At 47.1% G+C, this 25,052-nt stretch overlaps 1 protein-coding gene across 2 annotated transcripts; it reads right to left on the minus strand.

The window, feature by feature from the left end:
- Window positions 1–5,537: 5,537 nt before the first annotated feature.
- acin1a (apoptotic chromatin condensation inducer 1a) lies at window positions 5,538–24,064 on the minus strand. Of its 2 annotated transcripts, none has more exons than XM_031559313.2 (18): window positions 23,834–24,064; window positions 22,624–22,689; window positions 21,824–21,935; window positions 21,496–21,557; window positions 18,096–21,176; window positions 17,209–17,361; window positions 17,000–17,091; window positions 14,276–14,333; window positions 11,507–11,549; window positions 10,812–10,954; window positions 10,277–10,417; window positions 9,432–9,630; window positions 8,969–9,114; window positions 8,441–8,548; window positions 8,118–8,225; window positions 7,504–7,849; window positions 7,141–7,241; window positions 5,538–6,885 (listed from the first exon to the last, which is right to left on the minus strand). In XM_031559313.2, exons 1-18 carry the CDS (start codon window positions 23,969–23,971, stop codon window positions 6,430–6,432), a joined length of 5,553 nt encoding a protein of 1,850 aa, XP_031415173.1. In that variant the 5' UTR covers window positions 23,972–24,064; the 3' UTR covers window positions 5,538–6,429. The 2 variants fall into 2 exon arrangements, with proteins under 2 accessions (XP_031415173.1, XP_031415174.1); XM_031559314.2 differs by having other exon boundaries at window positions 18,096–21,122; window positions 23,834–24,063.
- Window positions 24,065–25,052: the final 988 nt, after the last annotated feature.

A 25,052-nucleotide genomic window follows, 5' to 3' on the forward strand; every position in this document is an offset into this window, starting at 1 on the left:
TTTTCCTGAGGGGATTTTTTTTATTTAAGTTTAAAACAATAATAATGATAATAATTTTGATGATAATGATAATTATCTTAAAAAAAATAAAATAACAATACTGTCCCTGTCCTTTTGAACTTTTTTATATTTCCTGAATCAAAATAAAATATTTTTTAAATGTCATGTGTTGTCATACCTTATTGCTGTTACCACAGTACAAAGCCTAGCAAACTAGAGAGACGAGGAGAGGCCACACACAAGAACAGTATGACTTATTGCTACTCAGGGAGATGTTCCTGTCCTGTCTGTATAGGTGGGGGTGTTGTTTTGTTTTTGCTGTTCCGTAGATTGACGGGGAACACTGTCAATGATCGAAATATTCTCACACAGCTACTCCAGGAACAGTTACCTTCAGCACCAACCAACGTTTTTGAAATTATTATTTTACGTCACTTACCTTCTCTTGGCATCAGTTACACTGTGGCATGCTCCAGTAGGGAGGGTGTTGTCTTAACCTAATTCCTCACTTACTCTCCATGTTTCCTGAATTCTTACTGGACTGGTACAGTGCAGAGCACCCAAAAGTACAATACCACAGACACACACTTAGCACAATTTAGGCCACAACAAACCCCATCTTTTGCTTGCTCCCTCTTTCTCTTTCTTCCTCTGGCTGTGGAGGGAAGCAACCCTGAAAAGTGGGTTGGAAAAAGCAAGCTGGGTCCAAGGATTTAAGTGAAAGCAGGACCGATGATGATTTTGTAAACCCTTTGGCACACCGTGCAGGAAAACATATCTAAGCTATACTGTGCAAATGAGAGTGAGCCTATTGGGATAATCACATTTCCAGAACCAACCAGGGAAAAAAAATGTGTCTCCTTCCCCCCATAGCAAAGAGGCGTATTTATTTATGGTGTTGTTAACACAGGCTATGTCACTCAGCACTAAACAGTTCCATAGGGATGGTCATGGATGTCAATAGTTTGATTGCATGTGCTGAATAATGTCTAGAGCAATCAGGAGTTCATCAGCTAAGTGCCTTTAGCAGTCACCCGTTGCCATTGTCCCCAAACTAAATATATTACATTAGCATTTCCATCTGCTGTTTGTTGCTGTTGGGGAATGGGGGAGACTGGTTGTGTGGGGAGATCACGAGGCACTCGGGTGGGGGTGGGGGGTGAGGGATTTGAGTCACATTTGGAAGCCAGCACTGGAGCAGAATTCCATGAACAACATCTGGAATTCTGACTGCATCGGCAAGAGAAACAGGCAGAGGAGAGAGTGGGGGGTGACGGTTGCACTGGTGGAGTTTTCATGTGCAACCAATAGGCAACACAATCTGCACTCTATTGGTGTCTGTTTGACAAAGTTCGACAAATGCAGCTAGAGATTACTGACATCAGTGCTGCTGTGACCAGTACGGACACAAACAGAAACCGAAAATGCACCTTCTGCTAATGAGGTCAACTGGCATAGTGTAGTAGTGCGTGTGTGTGTGTGTATGTGTGTGTGTGTGTGTGTGTGTGTGTGTGTGTGTGTGTGTGTGTGTGTGTGTGTGTGTGTGTGTGTGTGTGTGTGTGTGTGTGTGTGTGTGTGTGTGTGTGCGTGCATGGGCATAGTGGGTGTGGGTGTTCATAGGCATAGTGTAGTGTGTGTGTGTGTGTGTGTGTGTGTGTGTGTGTGTGTGTGTGTGTGTGTGTGTGTGTGTGTGTGTGTGTGTGAGTGTGAGTGTGAGTGTGTGTTCATGGGCATGGCTAGAATGTGTATATATGCATTTCTAGTTTCTTTTTTCCCAGCTGATTCTGCAGGATTAAAAAAACAACCTCAGCAGTTTCTTGTCCCCACAACTCCCTCCTCTTCTCAACTTCATTCCTTTCTCTCTATCTTTCCCTCTGTCTCTCTCTCTCTCTTTCCCTCTGTAATTGGAGCCTGTGTTTCCTCAGTTTCTGCAAAATGACTCACTTTTTTAACAAGACCTAACTGAAAACACTCCACAGCGCACCGCAAAAACCTCTTCAGTCTTTTGCTTGCTGGCTTTCATCCCCCTGTCTTTCTCTCTCTCTATCTCTTCCCACCTCCCTCTTTTTTCAAATTCACTGGACAGTAAACTCTTAAAGGAACCTGATGACCTTTGTCCCTCCTCTGCTTTGTTCTTGCTCATTCACGCCCTGAGCTCCCACCCCAGCTACGCCCTTTGCCTTTACCTCATCCTGTGTGTCATTAACAGCCTTAAGTCATTGTGCCTCCCACATCATGCACAGCCTCTTCCTCCGCAGTGGGTCCTGTCCTGCAGGGTGGCACAGACACCGGCATGGCCGGAGCCAGTTCTGCCCCTGATCTGGCTGTCGGTTGCCTGGACCCCCACCCCCCCACCCCCGTCTATTCTGCCTTTGTCCCGCTTCACAAACGCGCTCTGGAGAACTTCCTGTTTCTGCTTGAGAAACTCCCGTCCTGAAGAGGTTTCTCTGATGAACAGCCTACTTGTCTGAACTTATACGTCATGGGCCACTCACCCTCTACATACACACACACAAACACACACACAGACAGTTTCTGCCAAATTAGCCAAAGTTCTGTAAACATTTTTGATGGCACCATACCCTGTCAAGTACATGCAGTGGGTGTGTATAGGGCCAGGGATACATGGGCCAAGTCTGCCACCGCAGCAAAAAGTTGTTCTTGTGGGAGTGTGTGTGTGTGTGCGTGTGATATGTAGGTTACACATGGCTTCAATTTGGCCAAGCCACTTCCTGCATAAGAACAAATGCACCAAATATCCTTGTCATCATCTGTTCCCTTGAACTGTATTCTGCATACACACAAACTAAACTGAAGGCGGATATTCATATCAGACTTCTCCACATCGCCGACAGGCACTCATATCTCCTCCCTACCCTACATTTGCCCTTTTAATCCTGTGGCGTGTCTAGTTGTGGTATGTGGTGTATCTCCTCACCTTCTCACATTAAGGCTTAGTCTGCACAAACGCAGTAGAGAAGGTAAAAAAAATCCCCTCAACCCAGCTGGGCTAATGTGCTTATGCTATGTAAAACAGCGTCTGCTATTTGGGTGTGGTGGGAGTGGGAGTCCTTTATTTCAGCCAGACAAGGTATTGTAAAAATATAACACAGGTTGCAGGAAGTTGAACAATCAACATTTATTACCCCATCATCTCTCTGTCTCTCTCTCTGGCACCCTCACTCAAACCAACCAGGAAGAGACTACCCAGTAGGGGCTGCTGAATCAGACCTTCCTGCCCTTCCCCCTCCCTCTCTTGCCGAAGCCCAGCCACCCTCACTGTGACCTAGTCATATCCTTTAGGAAACCCCCCTGCTTTACTCTGGGCCTGGTCTGGGCAACGCACACTTTTAACTTGTGGGGGAAAATACTCAGTGGCCAGGTCACAGTGGTAAGGCAACGCAATGCAAAAGAACCCCCCCCCACCCCCACCTCTTCTCCCTTTCATCAGCTGTCTCTCATCCCTCCATTCTTTTCTATCCCCTGGTCCCTGTGGCTCCCCCACCCTCCAAGTTAATGAACTGCATAACAACCTGGAGCCTTTGTCTGCCCCTCCTCCCAACGCATAAAGCAACATCTGGATCTCATGAACGAGTCCATGTCCTCATCGTTCAGAAGAAAATAAAAAGACAGGCAAAGAGAGGGTGTGTGTGTGTGTGTGTGTGTGTGTGTGGGGGGGGGGGGGTATCTACACAAATAATATCAATGAAAACATGCTGTTAAAAAGGCTGGTTAAAATGGCAATAGCATGAGGTTTTATCTGAGCCCTCTCAAAAGCCTCCCAAGCTGTTATGAATAGCCTATAGGTAACAAATGTCAAGCTGGCCTAGTTTGAGAGAAAAGCATTGCTTAAGACAGCATCCATGATTCAGTCTCTGAGTCGCTCCACATTTTGGGAAAGCTGTTTTCATGAGAATGGTGAAGGGGAATGGGGGAGCGGGAAAGAGAGGGGGGGGTGGGCGACTGGGGATCGAGCACCACATCAGAGGTGCTTTGAAAGAGGAGCTGGGGAGAGGCGGGGAAGTGTGTATGTGTGCATGTGTGTGTCAAGGAGAGCCATATTCTGCTTCTCTAAGTTGAGGACACAAAGGGCCATGCGGTTTCACGGTGGAGAAAGGGAAGGAGAGGGCGGTGAAGCCGAAGGCTGCTTACTGGGCCTAATCTGATGTTTTCACTGCTCACTCATCAGAGCAGATTCTGGCCTATCTCTCCCACACTTCAGCTGAGTTGCAGACAGGAAGTGGGCAAAACACTCAGCTCTCTCCTTATTCTGAAGGCCAGAGTGTGATGTGCACCAGATCATCAGGTGTTACATTCTGTTCTGTGTGGCCACACACTTCACAAATAGGCAAAAGAACAAACACACTGTCCACACTGGGCCCTAACTCCATGTTTAAGTCTTTTACAAAGCTTTCACACTTCCTGGCACACTTTGATGACCTGAGTTCAAAGCGACAGACCATTAGACCCTAATCCTTCAGTCACGATTTTGTCAGGCCCACGGGGGTTCTGTTACAGCAAAGACCTCAACTAAATCGCTTTCACCAGAAACTGCAGGACGCCACAGATGGTAATTTGATCGGAATCGTGATAAACGTCTCAAAAGTAGCTTTGGTCTTTGACCTTCTTGATGAGCAAGGATATGGAAAGTAAAATCCAATAACAGGGTCCATGTAGTGTCATGTGATACCCACCCGTGAGGCTTGGTGACCGCTCAGAGAAGGGCCATATTAGAGAGATTATAGCCAGAAGAGACGAGGGTGGTAGGCCGTAGGCACAAGAGGGTCGACCCAGTTCAGCTGCCCTGTCGAACGTTGCATCAGGTCGGAAAAATGCTCAACTCAGCCACCACGTCTGTAATTACAGAGGAGCTCTGCTGAGCTCGACGGGAAGGACGTCAAGGCTCTGGTTTTCGAGCTGCCCGGGAGAGAGAATAAGGGGAAAAGGCCACTACAGCGCGCTCAATGGATACCAGTAAGAATGGAAACGCGGGCAGAGGGAGTCAGGATACCCCTTCACCTGTTACAGTGATTGATTCAAGTATTAAACTTAAAACAAGTGTGCAGCCATACACACACACAGAACATGGGTGTCGTTATTACTCATTTAACTGAGACCTTGTTACACTACCCATGATTACTCACTTGTGGAAAAGGGATGTATTGCTTTACAAATAATAAACATTTTAATTGTTCCTAACCGTGCTCACTATTGTTAACAGAAATCCCTAGGATTAGAAGAGAAACGCAAATACATTTTGACAACGATGCCTCCTTGTGGACAGTGTTAGCAAACATCTGCCATCTACAATTTTTTGTGCCTTGCCATTACTTAAATATTAAGGGCACGCTGCATTTTAAATATCAGTCTTTCAGAGTAAAAAATAAGTCTGACAGAAGTATCAGCTGCTCAGGTGGAGCATACTACCCAATTTGGCTGAAACCTTCCTTCATCACAATACATTTTCATTGATATTTCTAACAGTTCAATGAACCCTAACCCACACAAAACATTTCAGAGCAAATATGAAGGGACAGTTTTTCAGTTCTTAAACATAACCTTTATTTGTACATTCAGCACTTACAGGAGTAAACAAAAATAAAAAACAAAGAAACCAAGAACAAATTCAGCATTTAAACTAAAAACGATAAAATAAGGATAAAAAAAAAAAACAACAAAACGAAATAAATGAATATGTTAAAACCAGTTGTGTGTAGAAGTTAATAACTCATTCCCCTTATCTATGCCGTGCCAATGGTGGAGGGGTGTCCAAGGAAGCGCAAAGAGAGAGGAGAAGGGTGAAAAGAGTGTCGGAGAGGGAGGACGCGAATGGGGACGACACACACCAAAAGCTTTTTTTGGGGCCAGGACCACATGAGGCGTCATCAGGGGACACGAGAGGATGCGACACAAACAGCTCGTCCTGCTGTCGGGAAAAGAGGAAGGAGAAGAATTATGCAAACACGTGTATGCACACGCATGCGCGCACATTACTCCGCAGAGACGAGAAGAGATGGAAGGGAGAGGTCATGGGAAGAGGGCTTTAAAACACTGTGTCTGAGAAGCCATGGAGATTTAGCATACGAGGGGTAGGGGTGGGGGGGATAGGGGGGATAGGGGGGTGCGAGCATCCAAGTCAACCCCACTAACACCAAAAGGCCAATAAACACTGAAAGGTAGAATGAACACTAGGAGTCCCGCCCTCAGACTGGACAGACTGAGATGGTAGTCGAAAGTGAAAGACACCGCACCATCCAGAGCATGGTCCCAATGTTGTCTGTGTGTGTATATATATGTGGGTGTGTGTGTGTGTGTGTGTATATATATACGTGTGTGATTACTCGTGGAGTGGAATCGGTTGGTCCTCAGAGGGAGGTGCGGGGTGTGTCAGCACGTCGACAGGTGGGGGAGCTACAGGCTGGTTTTCCTTTAGCGTCGTCTGTCTCTAGGTGGGGGGCCGCTACGGCTGCGGGACCTCCTGCTGCTGCCTCCTCGTCCTCCTCCTCCTCCTCCTCCTCCTCCGCTGGTCCCGGTGGGCCGGCGGTAGCCATCTCTCCGCTTGTCTACCTCTCTGTCCCTTTCCCGGTCTCTATCCCTACCACGCTCGCGCTCTCTCTCACGCTCCCTGTCTCTGTCCCTGTCCCTGTCTCTCTCGCCACCACCGCCAGTAACGGCATCACCGCCATCACCACCACCTCCTCCTCCTCCTCCTGCTGCTGCTGCTGCTGCTACTACTGTTGCTTCTGCTCCTCCTCCTGGCTTTGTCCGGTCCCGGCGCTCCACCTCTTGCTGCTTCTTCCCCTGTTCCTCCTCCTGCTCCATCTCCTTCCTCCTCTTCTCGCGCTCCTTCATGCGCTCTGCCCGCGCCGCGTCTCTCTGAGCAGCCTGGAGAGGACAGGAAATGAGAGGTCAGACACAAGAATATATACACCCACACACACCGACACACACAGCTGTAGACACAGATCGAAACAGACACAGACAGACGCTCACACCATCTCATAATGCAGACACAGACACACACGCAAGCATGCGTACATACACATATTTGTAACTGCACATGGACAAACAAAGACACAGAAGACAAAAGCAGAGAAATCTGTCCCAAACATTGCTGCAAGCACATCAGGCATTACTCACGTGTTCATCTGTGAGGGGGAGCCAGTATATACAAGGGGCTGCTTTGGTTTTGCAGAACAGGTCATCCAGCAGTTTGGCTGGGGGCTCTTCTGGCGCTTTTTCTAAACACAGAAAACACATTTAGACCATAGCCCTGACAAACACAAACAAGTTGCTAGTTGCTCTGGCCTCATGAGCCGTATAGGTTATAAGTCGGATAACTTTGGGAGCACTGATTTGTACATCATTTAGTCTTTCTGATGTGCTCGGTCCTGTGAGCATACGGTGAACATATGTTAAGATTGTAACAGTGTAATGCAGCTAACCTGAGCCCAAGACAACACACAATGATGCTGAGGACGTCACCCTGCGCTAGCACCTCACCTTTCTTGTCGGTCTTCCTCTCCTTGCTCTTGCCGCGCTCCTTGCGCCTCTTCTCACGGGAACGTGACCGTCGGGCCCCGGCCTCTCTCTCCTCGCCGGGGCGGCTGAAGTCACGCACCTTGTCCCGGTCCCACTCCCGCTCGGCACGCGTCCGCTCCCGCCGCTCCATCTCCCGCTCGCGCTCTGCCCACTGGTCGCGCTCCGGCAAGAGGGGAGGGGGGACAGGACCCCGTGCTCGGGCTCCTGCTACCGCCGCTCCGGCACCCGCGCCAGGACCGCCGGCAGCCACCGCCCGATCCTCCTCACCGGCCCTCTCAGTCAGAAGGAGGCCACGGTGGAAGTCCAGCTACCATACATACACAGAAACACACAGACATAACCCCACACACAAGGACAGACAAAAACAAAGACAGAGGTCACCTCACTGTCAAGCCATTGAGAGACTTCAAACCTCACCTCATTTACAGACCACTTAAGAGAAACCAAGATGAAGGGACAACAGAAGAGAAGATAGTGTATAATGATGAAAAAAAAAAAGAGCCATTTTTCTGGTAATGCAGCATTTTCCAATCAGATACCAGGGTGGCCCGCCCAACCACATCAAAGCATCTCACCTCCTCCTGTTGACTGAAGTCCACTGAGAGGAATTTGGGGTTACTCTGAGGCCATTTTACTCCGTGTAGTGCAGTGCGTGTGGCTACAGCTTCCTCTACACTCGCATACTGAAAGAGAAGGATGTAGAGAGAGGGAGTGAGAGAATGAGAACAATAAGTGTAGGCAGTGAAGGCAACCATGAAAATCAAACAAGATCGTGTGGAGGTGGCACACCATCTGCTGTCTCCATGTAGTGGAGCTGCATCTTAACCAATTGTGTCACGTCTGACAGTGAACTTATGGAGAGCACAAAGAGGAGGAGGAGGAAGAGGGGGGGCCTTACCGTGACGAAGCAGTGGGATTTGATCTTGTCGATCCAGAAGCTCTCCTCCAGGACGGTGCCAGTGCGGTGGAGCAGCTCCTTCAGCTGGCCCAGGGTGAACGGCCGCACCTGAGCCGCACACACACACACACACACACACACACACACAGTCAGGGTGTGCACGCAACAGGGCAATGTCAACATGTTGCATGATCCACAAGATTTCCCAAAGGTTCTGTATGACCAGTATGACCCAAACGGATTTACCAATCCAATTATGACTTAACCCATGCTTATGTTAAGATAGAAATGTTTTGTGCCGTTTCTGTGCATGTTCACTCTTTTTGTCTTGTCTGCATATCTGACTGAACTCATGAGTGGTACTTTAATTAACTGAATTTCCCTTCCCTTCCCTTTTTTTTTTACTCGAGCATTACAACCACACTGACTTCAATCAGACATGCTTGGAGAAGGGACATACAGCAGAGATATAGTGGAGCAGGTAGGAGGACATTAAAGTTAGGTGGAGACCTGACACAAAAGTCTTACCAAATTGGAGATGTGGATGATGTTGGAGACTTTGCTCCGCGGTGGGGAGGGCTGCTTTGCAGCGCGGACTGGGTCGTCGATGGTGATGCTCACTCCAGACTTCTGCTGGCTTATGGAACGGCGGACAAGTGTTTCACTGGGCATTACTGAGAGAGAGAGAGAGAGAGAGAAAGATCAGACTTTACATTTAACAAATACCATTATCCAGAATGACCTTCAGACCTACATGACTTATTTTAGTCATCCCTGAGAAATAAACCCATGTCCTTGGTGTCGTTAGTACGATCAACTGAGCACCCAAGCACACACCTCATTCTCAAAGACAAACTTGTAGCACGCCAACCGAGTCTCTTCCCTCAAGCCTACACTACGACAGATATGTATCCCCTCCTTTCCCCATCGAGTTGCCCTAAGTCGCACCGAAATTATCTTTGACCATTGCCACCATTCCCCTCCTCCTCACCCGTCTTCATGTCTGCATCGTGGCCAGGTGAGGGAGACTGCGTAGTCCCCATTGCAACCTGGAAAGAAGTGTCCATCTTCTCTTCCTGGCTCATGTGCTCTTTGCCCTCTGCCACTTCATCCTCGTCCTCATCTTCATCCTCCTGCTCACTCCTCTTTGACTGCTTCTGTCCATTCTCCTGTGTCTCAGAGGGAACCACCTGGAAAAGCCAACACAACCACTCGATCAGCCGTCTGTTCAATCACACAACATTTAGTCACAGATACATTTGGCACCCCCTCAGGCGGCCCATTCCAACGACACATTTCTACAGGTGAAACATTAATTATTAAACACTACATGCAGTACATTAATGTTGTGTCACATGCTCACGGGAATGCCCACCTGCTCAACAGACAGAATAACATTACAACAATGCTCTTGGGCGATTTTGGTTTGAAAAGTGCTGAAGACATAGATGGGATTTTGGATGATCCTTCCAGTCACTGGCCTATTGCGTTATTTATTGCCTCTGCCATTATGAGTGTAGCCCAAATACAAATGCACCCAATTTCATAGGATACTGGGATTGTGTAGGACTTTAAAACTAAAAGGTTAGTGTAAAACAAAACAAGTGTATTCTCTGGCCACTAATTGACAGATATATATAACTGAAAGTGACCCATGTATCACAGTTAAGTCAACTACTATTTCAGTTATGAAGCATAATGTATGCTAGACATGATGAACCAGTAGCCTTACAGTGCCAGTCTAAGCCATCAATGGTGAGAGCAAGCGTAACGTGAACAGCCTAGCGGATGCACATCTGAGAGTACAGCAGTAAAGGTGATAAGGGCCTTGCGCACCTGTGTGACTGTGCGTCTGATCTTCAGGTCCTGATCTCCCCGGTCTCCTCCCTCCTCTTCCCCAGACAGAGGTGTCTCCTCCGGGTGCAGGTCCAGCACCGCCTCCTGGCCCAGGCTCGGCCGGATATCTGGGATCAGAGACTGCAGGAAGGGAGAGAAAGAAGGGACGTGATTACCGGCTACTGTCGATAGGCTACCGTCGATAGGCGTAGTACACAAGGAATGTCATTATGTCAGGCCAGTTATTCCAATAACTAGGGCTCTTACCACATTCAGTATAAGTATTTGTATATACACATATATGCTCAATATACAGTCAGAAAAAATCTATATATGTAAATATTGCGTTCGATATACGGTCATTGTCAGTAATATATACTCAAATCACTAAAAGTTTGAGTGCTACATTTCTGAGGGAGGCAAAATGAGGTAGAAATAGTCCCTATGGTGGAACAACTCATCACTAGATTTTACTAATCAAGAGCAGAGCTGGCCCAGCAGGCGGCAGCTAAGCGGATTACGGCTCCATACGCACCTTCAGTGAGTCTGTGGTGATGCTGATTGATGGCTTCTTGGCAGTGACGGCTGTGCTCGAGCCCCATCTCCTCTTGCGATTGGCCCCAGCGGCATTCTCCGCCTCAGTCTCTGCGCTCACCACAGCCGGGGACGGCTTGTTAGCTGCGGGGGCAGGAAAGGGATAAGGTGAGAGGTGGTGGTTCATTTCAGCAGAGGCACGTTCAATCTGAAAATGGTGTGCACCATTTTGCTTCTAGTTCCGGGTTGAACCGTCATTTTTCTCGAAATGGTGTGCAACAGGCTTTCAGCTACGTTTTTTCTAATTTGTGTCAAAATTGTAACCAATAAGCAGCGATGTGTTTATAAACAACGTCCTTCGAAAGAATGAAAAGACAGGCCTCTCAGCTGTGTAAAACAGGTTGTTCAAGGCACCGCCGCTTCCGTTTAAATAACCGTCTTTTTGTGGCTGGACAGGGTCCAGGGTTTAGGGCACCCACACACACACACACTAACTCAGCGGCCTACACACACACACACACACACACACACACACACACACACACACTCTGACACACCCACTCTCTCATCCATCCATCCGGCCATCCACTCTTTACATCAGCCTGGCACTAAACTTGGGTAGAATGAAGGCACTGCACAAGAGATTTAATTACAGAGACTACAGCGAGGAGAGTGACAGAGAGGGCTGGTACTTACTGATGGATATCCTGCGGGTGGCGAAAGCTTTTGGTGTGGCGCTCTGTAACACAGGAGACAGAAAAAAAAAAAAACACACACACAGGCGAGGCCCAGAGGCGGACGTGAGATACGATGTGGTGGAGGGTAATGCTCCAGAGAAACGGAGAGGAAACAAGAGAGGGAGGAGAGACAGAAAGTGGGACAGAGCCAGACACAAGGCCTTTACAAAGCAGTGGAAGGAGAAAGAAAGAAATAAGAGCATCTGGTAGAGACCACTCCTCCAGCTCACCATTTCCCAGTTGTCATTATATTTATGTTACTGCTATTACTCCGTCTGTCTAGTAATGCCGGTGTGAGTGTATATGTGTTTGCGTGCACTGAAAGTGGTGGATTAAGTATATTTGATAAGGTAGACCGCACTTTAGTCTGCTCTGTTATTTAGATACAACACTAATTGCTTTGGGGATTTTCTGGGAAGTCCAGTGCTCTGGAGCTGTGGTTCGTCCACTCATACGCTCTCTCTCCAACACACACACACACACAGAGATAGATATTGAGCAGACTCTAGGCCCTACAGCAGTTCCTAAAGTTCCTCTAGATTTCAATCACAAGCACGTCTCTTTGGTTAAGGCAGACCTGACAGTGGAACTGATAAGATCTAAGATCTGCTGAGGACTGTGCTTCTTTACTAACATTAAGGCCAATACGGCAAAAGCTTTTACATTATTAGTAATTTCAAATTAGTAATTTTCAAAATTACAGCCACCTTGCAAAGATGATGGGCTACTTTAAATCATGTTTTTAAATTCATGTAGCCAATTTCTCCACTTTAGGATTACTGGGGAGTCTTTGACTGAATTTAATTTTGCTCATTTCAATTCTTTAAAACAGGAAAAAAAAAAAAGTTCTATAAAATTGATAGAATGACTACTTATTTCCTGGTACCATTGACACCTGATCTCCACTGGGTTGGCTATGGCCCAATCGCACGTCTGCATGTACTGTATATAGGCAACAAACGTCCAATCATAGGAGGCTGAGATGTTTGTGAGGAAATGGGACAGCTGGTTGGCAGATGGGCTCTGTATGGAGTTCAGTAGGGGTGGGGCTTGGCTTGTGAGGTCTGCCCTTTGAGAGGCAGCAGTCCATGGTGTTTACAGGGGGGAAGGGTTCAGTCTTTGGTGAGACAGACATGTGTGTCAATCAGTTGAGACCACCAATGGGCAGCTGCAGAAGAGCCTGGCGGGCGGGTGGTCGCGCTGATCTGACAAATCAGCCCCATTTGCTGACCTCAAATCAACAGTTCTGTGGGGCAGTGTGCATCAATGTCTTTATTTATTTTTTCCAGAAACAGGAGCAGTGCTTTCTGGAGATGGCTTGTGTTTCCATATCAAGTCTTTGATCATTTGTAGAGATTGAAGCTGGGGTGAAACAGTGTCACTGTCCTTTCCACAGGTCTAAGACCAGAACTTACTGGTCACGTTTGTCCATATGGTGATGCACATGAAGGTGATCAATTCTTTAAAGAGAATGTCCAAAGGCATTTATGTTGAAAAAGGTACAGCAATCTGGCCAGGCCAAGGACTTGACAAATGTTTTTGATACAGATTGCAAATGTCCTTGTTTAAGGTCTCTTGGGACGATGCAAAAGTCTTGCCATTGTGACTTCAGACAGCTCATCAGATGGGGCATCATGAAGAGGGTAGAATCCTCTTTCAATTAACAGTAGGAACATCAAAAGGAGATCGCTGGAAACCCTCTCCACTGTAATGTCCAACCAGTGACAGTGTGCATTGCATTGTAGTGACCTCAGGGCTTATTGTAACACCAGCCCTCTGGTTTCCTTCACTTCCTTTTGGCAAACTGTCCACCCACAAGGCAGTGTCCTTAGTAAGGCAGAGACCACCACCATCGTTGAACTACTGATGATGGGACACGTCCACATCCCACAGCCGTGCCCCCCCCATCAGTCCAATCAACCGCTCCTCTAAGCCATCGCTGTGGCAACGTGGCCATTGTTGCCCAGGTTGTTCCACTGCAGGGCAGGTTCTGGGGGCCTACATCAGGTATAGCCATGGCGCTTGGGAATAGTGTCACAGGTGGAGGAGAGGTAGTAGTAGTAGCAGTATGCAGGTACCAATAGGGGCAATGGAAGAGGCATGAACACCTTTACAACAGAGCAATCAAGGGGTGGGGAGTTTAAACATGAGTTGGCTCCCTGTGGCTTTCTGCCTAAGGACAGTGCCAGCAAAGTACTATCCCAGCACAAAAAAACAGCACAAATTTCCCTAACCCCACAACTGTTAATATCACGTGGGGCAAAATGGGCAGCATGTGTTTATCTAAACTAATGATAATTAATGACCAATGATGAAAGGCTAAGTTTCAATGTAATGGAAAAGGGAAATGGTAAAAAAAAAAGAAAAAGAGTAGACCTACGGCATTGAAAAGTGGAAGTATAATTTAATAAAGGTGAGAGAGATCCAAATCTCTAATGAGTTAGAACTTTACACAGAGTAAAGAAATGTTAACTACATTAATAATATGGTCACTACTGCCAAGACAGAAAAGTTTTCTGAAAGATTCTGAAAAAAGAAAATATGTCATGAGATTTTGAGGGATAATTGAAGAAAAAAAAATAATAGATGCTGTAAAACCAGTAAGTGTTGTAAAGGGTTGTAGTGATAATCTTAACGAGACACACTGCTCGGCTATCCCTAATCCTGATGCCTCCTCCCTGGGACACTGGTTTACGTGTGGGAGCCCAGCATAGCTCGGCGATCTTACCTCCTCGCTGGTCTCTGGAGCCTTCTCAGGCTCCTCCATGATTGGCTCCTTCACCTCGCTACAGCAATGGAAGAGAGACAGACAGAGGAAGGGACGTGGATAGAAGAGATGTATAGAGAGGAGAGAGAGCAAACAGGATAAATAAATAAAGAGGGGAAAATATCATTAGTAATAGTAGATTCAACAGAAATGGGAGAGGGGGTGCAGGATGTGACTAACCACATCAAGCTTGAAAGACACCTGGGCATTATGCTCTACGTACAAATCTGTGATTGCACAAACACAACAAAAGGTTTTCAGCACTGATGTCATGCTTGAGACATGGACAGCACAGAGCCCAGTCAAGCTCATGAAGGAAAGGATTCCCAATACCTTCTAATGCCCAATACATCACATGTCTGAAATTCCACCATCTCTTTTAATAACAAAAATCACTTAAGACACGCGAGTCTAAACTGCAGCAAATATTCTTCAATAACATAACATCGGCAACACTGCACCAGTTTTGTAGTGCTGTAGTCACATAGCCATGGCTGAAATATTTTGCGTTGTTTTTTAATAAGAAACTAATCAAATACAAAACGAGGGAACACACAGTGAGGCTTTTAGCAAAAGCTAATCGAATTGCTTCCATTCCCACATCAGGCGAGCTAAGGACATATCAGGGATACATCAGCATCGCTAGCGCTGCCCACTGCATACCCCCCTCCCTCCTCCTTTCTACCGCGGAGTTTCATTCCAAACAAAAACCAAATACGTGACACGTTTCCAAAACGGCGTTGATTAACACAAATACAGCACACAAACTGTTAATATTGTTACACCGCGACAGCGACGTGGGCCACGGGAACCTTCAGTGAACGAGAAGGAACAGTGTAGCGACATTCAATCTCTCCTCCTACCTCACCCGATCTGATTCTCTTCGGACAGCATTATGTCGGGGCCTGCCCTAAACCTAAGAAACTATTTCCGTTTTTATAGCAGGTGCTGTAGCGTTTTAAATTACTGGCAATATAAACCGGTTCAACGCAGCACTTCACTGTTGGCCGGAACGCTGCGTTATCGGTCAAATACGAGGAGCACAGCCATGTTGGATAAAAAGGAGGAATGAGAGACGAGAGGACCCCATCCTCGCAAGCTCACCGGCTGCAAGGCTGTCGTGCCGAATGCCTGACAGAAATCTTCCCACCACATATGTTCGTGACAATTCAGGTAACGCGATTTGTACTTTGGATGTTTTTAAATTAAAAGATAGCCGTTTAGGCCATATCTATTTGTGCGACTTAGTTTTATATTCAACTTCTCCATAGCTTGTTTCATTCCTCACGTTGCCGTTTGTCTGGCTGCCTGTGTGTCAGCAGGATTACTCAGAAACTACCTGGCCGAATTGCATCAAACTTGTTCCGTCTGTCAGAAGGATTACGCAAAAACGACGAAGCCGAAGTTCAAGCAACTCGGTGGAGGGGTGGAGAATAGGCCAAGGAAGAATCCGTTATATTTTGGAGCCAGGAATTTCTTTCACTTTCTGTAACATTGCGAGACCGGGCATCTGGTCTTGGCGGAGGCTCACAATAATACCCGTGTGAAAGAAAATGTAATCGCTTGATGAAACATGTATGTTCTCTTGAGGGAATACCTTCCATGTCTATGCTCTGTCCAATAAGTGTTTGGGCTCTGAATTGGTCATCAGTTTTGCGTTGTCAGATTTCAGCTCTACATTCCGATGACCATCACAAAAATGCATCTACTAATAAATGTCACTCCTGAATTATGTCTGTATGAAAGCAACAAGTGCATTTGCCCTGTAGAAGGATAGGATGGAGGGCTACGGCGTTCTTCTAATAAGTAAATCTCTTATGTGGTGTGAAGGTGCTCTTTGGTAAAAAAAAAAAAAAAAAAAAATTGCAGTTGCCCTGTACTGTAAAACAGTTGAAAGCCACTGGAGGTTTTACCTGCTACCTGCACCACCTTTAAATCTCTCACTCCCAAATTCTTCTAGTCATAAAACAGCTGGCCACACAAAACACAAAACAAACTTGTCGCTGCATCATTTAAAAAATTGTACAGGCCCAAAATGATAACATGTGGGGTGTAGCATATCTCTGTATTCTTGAATTCTCTCCTTCTCAAGACACAATCAAATAATAATTCCAACATCTAGAATCCATGTGTGAAGATTTGCAGAGGACACGAGCAGAAGTTTAAATTAGATAGAGGGGGATACAATTTGTGCTTACAATTTCTTAAATTCACACACACAAAATAGAAAATGTTAGGAAGTGTTATTGTGGTTATTTATAATATATTCCTTTAATATACGTTATATCTACCTTAGTGTTCTGTCATTTATAATATCTGCCTTTAATATACATAATTTCTACCTTAGTGTTCTGTCATTTGTGTGAGTGAAGAAATGGTGCTAAAATGCACCCTCCTAATTTGAGGGAACCATTTGCAAATTGCAATCAATTGTAATCACAATCTAGTCTACGTATTATTACACATCAGGGCAGATAATGTGGACATTGTCAGCTACAGGACTCATGGCTGAAATACCCATGAGCCAAAGTGCAACAATTTATGTTGTAATGGTGTCTTTAAAAAAATTAATTGGAGAAAGACATGGACTTCAAGGAGTACGAATGTGTTTAACCCCCATTTGGAAATATTGACCATCCCCACAGCCCTTTCAATCTGTTGGTCAGTATGTGCCTTTTAACAGACCTGATTGCATCTTTGTTCTTCATCTCCTGTCCTTCATTTTCTTCCCTCTTCTCTGGTTTCTTCTCCTCTGGTTTTCTTTCTGGACTGGGCTTCTAACGGAAAGCAGAAGAGCAAAAAAGAAGGTGAGGGACGGGGGCAACAACATAAACACAGCAGCAAAACAATATCACAAGGCTCATTGGGCTGATATCTGCTTGTGTCTGACCGACCTTGCTCTTGCTCATGTCCTCATCACTGACGGTCTTCTCCTCTTCCTGGACACGTCCCCGTCGCTTGCGTGCTGGGGTGGCCGGTGTGTCACTCAGGCTCTCAGGCTTGTGAGCCTTTGCCTCATTTGTAGACTCCTTCTGAGGGGCATCAGACTAAAGGGAGAAGAGGAGAAGTCTAAATGCATTCACATGAAGCTGACTGGCTTTCTGAAGAGAACACATAGAAGGTATGAAAGAAGTGGGAAAGCCATGTAAAGAGATCAGCAGTGAGGCATGCAGCAGTGTGACGAGCAGCGTGGCATGAGGACAGAAGACCTGGAAAAGTTATTTAAGAAATCGAGAGCTATGCAACCAGTGTCCACTTCCAGTAAGCTTTAACCTGCAACTGACACCGGCATTACATTACTGTTACTCTTGCTACATAAGCAGTTCAGATTCAAAAGGTAACGCAAAAGGTATCTATGACCACAAACCAAAACAAAAACCAAACAAAAACAACAGTGACATGATTAACTTTAAGAAATACCAATAAAAACAAAGATGGCCTATGATAAGCTGCTCTGCAACCTTATTACTTTAAGATCTTGACAGGCACACTTAGATTAAGATAAACATTCACAAAAGCCTATTTGTCTATTTCTGTTTGTTAAAGAAAACAGTAACAACCTCCAAGACCTTCCAATAAACTTTCAAAGAGAAACCTAGGACCTATAAGACAATGTCAATTGTAAACATTAGTTGAATTATTGTACTCCTCTCCTGACCAGCCAGTATTCTCGTTGATGCAGTTAGTATGAATGACATCCCTGACGATCGTCCAAAAGGCCAGAAGATGAGAGCGAGAGAGACAGAGAGAGATTTAGAGATTAACCGACATGACCACTCACCCTCTTACAAGCGGAAGAGGAGCGGCTTTTTTCCTGTGAGGATGAGCCTGAAGAGCGTGACGAGGAGGAGGAACCAGAGTCGGAATCAGATGAACCCGAGTTGCTGGATGAAGAGGAGTCCCTCCTCCTCTTCTCTTCTTTCTTCTTCCCCTTCTCTCTTGACGCATCAGCCTCCTCTGGTGGCGGAGAAGGGGGTAGAACCGGTGCAGGGGTCTTCTTTTCCTCCCTTGCTTTGTGGGTATCCACTGCTTGGGTGGACTGCTTCCCCTGACCTGGCTTACTGTCCTCCTCTTCTTGACGAACATCTCTCAATTCGGGCTTCTCCTCTTTCCCCTCCGTAACCTGGATACGCGGGGCCGTCCCTGTGGGTTCACCCTCATGCCGGTTGGATCCGTGGGATCGTGAGACGAGCACACCCTGTCTGAGTAGCTTCTGAGGGGAGCCCAGCCCGCCGGGTATCTGAAGACCCAGAGGTGCTCCTTCCTCCTGGCCTGCTTTGGTCGGGGAGTGAAGGGGTGAAGGGGCTTGGGGGAAGGGGCTGTCTGAAAAGGTGCGGGGCGCCTTGACCACAGAGGTGGCAGAGGGAGGAGGAGAGAGCACAGGGGCATCTCTCAGGAAACGGAACTTCTTGGAGGAAGACTGGGGAGACAGGGGCGTAGGGACTGGGGGGGATTTTGACGGAAAGACTCCGGCGTGCTGTGAGGGACCCAACGGCTCCTTGCTCTCTGCATCCTTTTCTTCTGTCACAGCAGTCTTACCAGGCGCACTGAGCTGGGGGGCAGGTGAATGGGAAAAGCCCCCAATATCACGCCCACGTTTCCAAGGAGGCAGACGGCTCTCCCTCTCCTTCTCTAGCATCTTTTCCCGCTCCTCCCTCTCTCGCTCCAAGGCTTTCCCCCTCTCCTCCCTCTCTTGCTCCAAGGCTTTTTCCCTCTCCTCCTTCTCTCGCTCCAAGGCTTTTGCCCTCTCCTCCTTCTCTCGCTCCAAGGCTTTTGCCCTCTCCTCCCTCTCTCGCTCAGCTGCTTTCAGCCTCTCTTGCTCCAGGGCAGCCTTCCTCTCCTCTCTCTCGAGCTCTAAAGCACGCTCTTTTTGCTCCACGAGCCGCCTCTTCTCCTCAAGTGCCCTTTCCCTTTCCAGATCTTCCTCCCTCTCCCGTGCTTGTTCTCTCTGTACACGCTCTTTTTCCTCTCGCTCGATGGCTTTTAATTTCTCCAGTCTCTCTCGTTCCAGAGCTTGCTCCTGTCTCTCCCTTTCAAAAGCTTGTTCCCTTTCTTTTCTTTCCCTATCCAGCCGTTCCTTCTCCAATCTTTCTCTCGCCAGGGCTAGCTCTCTTTCCATCGTCTCTTTCTCCTGTCGTTCTTTCTCAAGTCTCTCCCTCTGCAACCGCGCTCTCTCCAGATGCTCTCTCTCTAATCTCTCTTTCTCCTGGCGCTCTTGTTCTAGTCTCTCCCGCTCCAGTCGTTCTCTCTCCAACCTCTCCCTCTCCTGTTGTTCTCTCTCAAGCCTCTCCAGTCTCTCCCTCTCCAGTCTCTCCCTCTCCAGCCTCTCTCTCTCCAGCCTCTCTCTCTCCAGCCTCTCTCTCTCTAAAACCTTTTCTCTTTCAAGCCTCTCGCGCTCCAGAGATTGCTCCCTCTCCTGTCGCTCCCTCTCCAACCTCTCTTGTTCCATTCTTTCTCTTTCAAGCCGCTCTCTCTCCAAAGCCTGTTCTCGCTCTTGTCTTTCTCTTTCCAGGCGCTCCTTCTCTAGGGCCTGTTGTCTCTCCCTCTCCAATCTATCCCTCTCCAAAGCCTGTTGTCTCTCCCTCTCCAAAGCTTGTTGTCTCTCCCTCTCCATTCTATCCCTCTCCAAAGCTTGTTGTCTCTCCCTCTCCAATCTCTCTCTTTCTAAAGCTTGCTCCCTCTCCAATTGCTCTTTTTCCAGTCTCTCTCTCTCCAATGCTTGTTCTCTCTCCCTCGCCTCTCTTTCTTGGGCCATGGCTCTCTCCCTTTCGAGTTCCAGAACTTTCCTCTCCTCTCTCTCCTTCTCGAGTGCTTTTAGCCTCTCTTGCTCCCTCTCCCACTGCCTCCCTCTGTCTTCGTTTTCCCTCTGCCAAGGAAGCTGGGGCTCGTGGTCCTGCTTCAGTGAATCCCTTTCTTCCATAGTGGTGCGGACGACACTGACTGGGCCCTGGCTGTGAACGTGAGGGCCTCCAATGACAGAGATCGATCCTGGATAGCCCAGAGCTGCTGAGGCATTTGCAGTGTGAGTGATGGCGGACACGGCCCCGTCCTGGTGACCTCTGCCAGGAAACATGGCGGCACTCGCTGCAACATCTTCCCGCCCCTGGGGTTCGTCACGCCCTCGTCTGACAACTCCTGAGAAGGCTCCCTCGGACTCCATCTTGCGCACAAGCAGTGACAGGGGGCCGGGTCGGCGATCTGTGGCGCCGCTCTGTGGCTCGGGGCTACTACTGCGGCTGCCGCTGCTGGAGCTACCAGAGCTGGACGTGCTGCTGGTGCGCTGCCTGGACGGAGGCTCTTCTTCGGGACTGGGGGGGCTCTGTTTGGGAGTGTCTGGCAGGGGGAAGGAGAGCTCTGGGGGAGGTGAGGGCGGTGGCGTGGGCTGGCGCAGCTGGGGCGACAGCAGCGGGGGAATGTGCTGCGGAGGCTGCCGGGAGCCCCCAGACCTCTCTCTGGCCAGCTGGGCCCTGGGTGGCAGCTGCTGCTGCTCCCCTCGATTCCTCTGCCGCGCATTCGCATCCCAGTCGTCGTCATCGTCTTCCTCCTCGTCTTCTCCCCCCTCGCTTTCCTCGTCACTGTCTGCGGGAGCGCGGCTGGAGGATGGGCCTTTGTCGCCCCCCACCACACGCACGGACAGGGCAGCCACGGAGGTGGGCAGAGGCACGGGGGCAGACGAGGACTGGGGCCCCGTCGGCGCTTCCCTCTCCCTGGTGCCGTCCGCGTTTGCCTCGCCTGCCGAGACCCCAAAGCTCTCGCCCACCGGAGAAGCCAGACTTTTGTGCTGGTCAACTAAATCAGGGGCGACATCCTGGTGGAGAGACGTCAGGAGAGGGAAGGTTGAGGTGGAGCCAGAGTCTAAACTCTGATCCAAAAACACAAACAGTAGCTCAAGCATGCAACAAACTAGGTGAGACCAAATCAGTTTGCTGTGTAAGATGCAACATGCACTGGACTAAACGTGTGGAACATAAGATGATGATGTAGGCAAGGTTACGTTTATTCTGAAATTTAGTAATGAAATGCTTCCCTTTTAAAACAATCAACAGGAATCCCTTTCGACAAAGATGTCATCAAAGTTGTTTCTACCTCTACTTTGGGGTAAAAGTACACACTTCACTCTGATGCATCTACACATGCAAACAACACCTGTGACCTATCAGTTGTACAAAAGAGGAGCTTACCTGGTTTGGGCCAGGACAGGCAGAGCCATCACTGGTCTCCCTTTGGTCATCTTGGTCTGCGCCTGAGTTAGAAAAAAAAATGATTGTGTTCGTATGTATTGGAATCTAGTCACACACACGCATGCATGCCTGCATCATGGCATTGATATGGTATGTACTGAAGCAGTAGGGACATTTGTAAGCCAGTAAAGAATCAACAGTTGTCAACAGTTGCTGTATCGCTAGATACACACATAGACCAAACAATAGAAACAAATCAATGCACACACACACACGAGGCATGCATAGGCATGCATCCTGTTGCAGTCTGCTGGGGTTAAAATCTTACCGTCTGTCTCTGCAGCCTCTCTAGCCTCTCTCTCCAAGCGCTGCCTGAGGAGCTCCTGTTGCTTGGCCAGGTACTGTTTGATGAAGCTGTTCTGACTCATCTCCTCTCCTATCTGAAACGCACAATGCCGCCACTACATCAAACTGCATTGACAATCCCTGCCCGTCACTCACACAGGCCTGGGCTTCCTGCTTCGTGGCAGCTCAAATAATGAATGGTTCCGGGGAAATGGTACATGCAGTTTTTTGCTTTACTACTCAGACAAATTAATACTTATTGTAAACACTTATCGTCATGTAAACAGTGGGCTTCATTCATCACATTCAGGGTAAATAAATAAAAAAAATGCAGCACTAACTGATAAAACATCATTAACAAACTGTCTTTGCAAGATTGAACACAGGAATGGGTAGTTCCATGTGACTTAAGCGATTGCTGGCCACGAATCATGCAAAAATGATCTGAGGGCATCTTTCATATCATAGAATCATGTTAACAAGACATGCATCGTCTTTTGAGAAACATGTATTATTGTAAAGAACTGGTCTCTTTACACTAACTAGTCTAGTAATTGCAATGATTCAAGACTGAAATGTTTACTCATGCTTACAAGACAATTAGATGCATTGTGACATGATTAAAGCATTAATATTTATCCTTCCTGTAAGAGATTCTAAGTGAGTAAGTAACTAGTATTGATACTTTTTCTTTCTACTGTTACATATACCACCATCTGTTTGAGGTTTTAAAATAAAATAATTTTGTTCAGTGCAACCAATTCCATTTTCTGTGACACACACCTGAGAGTTTGGTTGGAGTCCTATGTGATGCGTGGAGGTCTTCTGAAGGTTCTCCAGCATCAGAGCCTAATAATCACAAGCACGCGAGTGCACACACACAAACAATTCAATGGGTTCAACATTATTACACAATGTAGTCCCCGAAATGCTGAAAGTATTCCATTCATTATATGTTACAAGAGCTTAGTACAGTGAAATTAGTCTGGCCATTTATACACAAGTTACAGGCAAATTCACATTCTTATTGAGTTCAGCAGGTGATTAAACATTTAGACTGAAAAAGGCTGGGGACGTACAAAATCTTTATAACACTGTATCGGTAGCGTTATTTCTTATGTCAAATCGAGTACCGATCTATTGCAGCCACTCTTTTCATGCTTGTCAAGTGTTTACAACATGAAAGCCATGAAGAGAATTCGAGTCATCGAAAGAACAGTGTGTAAGCGGTTCAGTTATCCTCACGCACAGAGGAACAATTTAGCTATTTGGCCCAATGTCAGGGTAAATTTACACCTACAACACACACGCAAAGCCTTGACAGTTTGCATCGTGTAAGATCTTGGGCAAATTATTTTGGCCAATACATCACTCCAATCAGATAACGCTCGATTGCTCACGACTGACAAGCGCGCAACTAAGCAAATTCATTAGCCAGCTAGCTTACCCCTCATTTCTCCGCCCACACTCGGAAGAGTGACAGTTGCCAAGGCAGCTGCCGTTACTATTTATTGCGTTTTAAATATCGGTGAGAAAAACGAGGCGCTGGACTTATAGTTGCTTTACAATGATTGATGTTTGTCAGTGCAAATGTCTTCGAAGTACTTGATGAGCGCGCCCCCGTTTCATAACCCCCCTCCCTTCCCTCCCTCGTGCACGCTAAACACACAAAGCGCGGACTCGCCGACAACTTAAAAACTAGTGGCTAGTTGCTAGCGTCTGATAAACACTCTCGCATGGCAGCAAGGCTGTGCATCTGTTGGCCCGTAGGTAGTTAACACTTTAGCACATCATTTCCCGACTAGCACCCTTCTTGCTTAAAGACATCAGACAAACACAGCAACCTAAATGAGCAAGCGTAGTCCTTAGCCGCACAGTGAGAGTCCATCGAGCTCTTCCAATCATCAAACCACCAACATTTGGCCTATCGCTAAGCACGGTGTAGCCACCGTAAGCTAACGATTTTAACCCTAAAAAAGGCGATGAAACTCACCCCCTTTAATCGTTTGACAAGGGCATTCTTCTGTCCACTCTTAGACAGGCCTCTTTCCTCTAAGGCAGCTTTAAGATCCGCCACACGAAGCGAATGAAGCGGTCTCCCGTCTAGCGTAACATCTTCGAGGTCCGCCATCTTGCATCCCCTTCGTCCGTTCTCCAGCTCCAGTCACCGCAACGCCTTCCCCCTCCCGACGTCAGAGAACTACTGTTTCCGGTGAAGGAGGAGCCGGGAATTCAAAGACGGATGGAATGATCTATTTTGTATGTATATATCCATTCTTTTCTTTATTTACACGCAGCAAAATTATCAGAGTATTCTAGTTTTCTAAGGGGCTTACTTGTAGGATTTTGCTCTTTAGGCTTATATTGTGAACTGTGAAGTGAGCCTTCACGGTCCTTGCTCCATGTTGCTCTGCTTCACTTCAGACAATTGATGGCGCCTGTGAGCAACACAAATTCCTAAAGAGGCCTACCCGAGACGACCAAGTCAAGTCCTGTTGCATTTAACTATCAACAGTTTTCAGCGACATTTTCTAAGAGGGTCTGTAAAACATAACAAAACCACAAACACACACAAAGTGCCACACATCTCTCGCAGAATTAAACACTACAAAATACCAAAACCTCTAAACTGTACTGTTTTATATCAAATAGCATATACTTTATTCATATGTTTTCACTTGTATGAACTCAATACACATTGATATGTTTAAGCCTTCAGTCTTTTGCAGGCTTATGTCTTTTGCATTTTCAGTGTTAGGTCAGTATTACACTCTTTACACACTTTATAACATAGATTAAAATTGTTTTGCATTGTCAGTAACACTTAATGCTGAATAGTCCAACATGAATCGCTGAGGCACGCTGATTTGCATCCGTAACATTTGTGTATTTTTTTTTTAAGTACAATATTTTTGCTACAGCAACAAATCACCATCATAAGCCATGTTCTCTCTTGCAATACAGTTTAAAGGTCAGCGGGTGGGGTTTAAAAAAGGCCTCATTGGTCAGGTCCAGGCCTGGGTGGGGGTGGGCCAGTGACCCTGGATCCCAAAACCAAAGCTCTTCATTCTCAGTAGCCCAGCTTCACCATGCAAAATAGACTGCTGTATCAACGCTGGCAAGCTCCTGGGGGGCAACGCGACATCCGGCAACTGCTGGTGCCTTGCTGCCTGCGTGCCTGAGTCCTCCAGTTGGTCCATGGCTCAGTGGGG

The sequence above is a fragment of the Clupea harengus genome, chromosome 22, assembly GCF_900700415.2.
Source record: "Clupea harengus chromosome 22, Ch_v2.0.2, whole genome shotgun sequence".
Classification (NCBI taxonomy): domain Eukaryota; kingdom Metazoa; phylum Chordata; class Actinopteri; order Clupeiformes; family Clupeidae; genus Clupea; species Clupea harengus.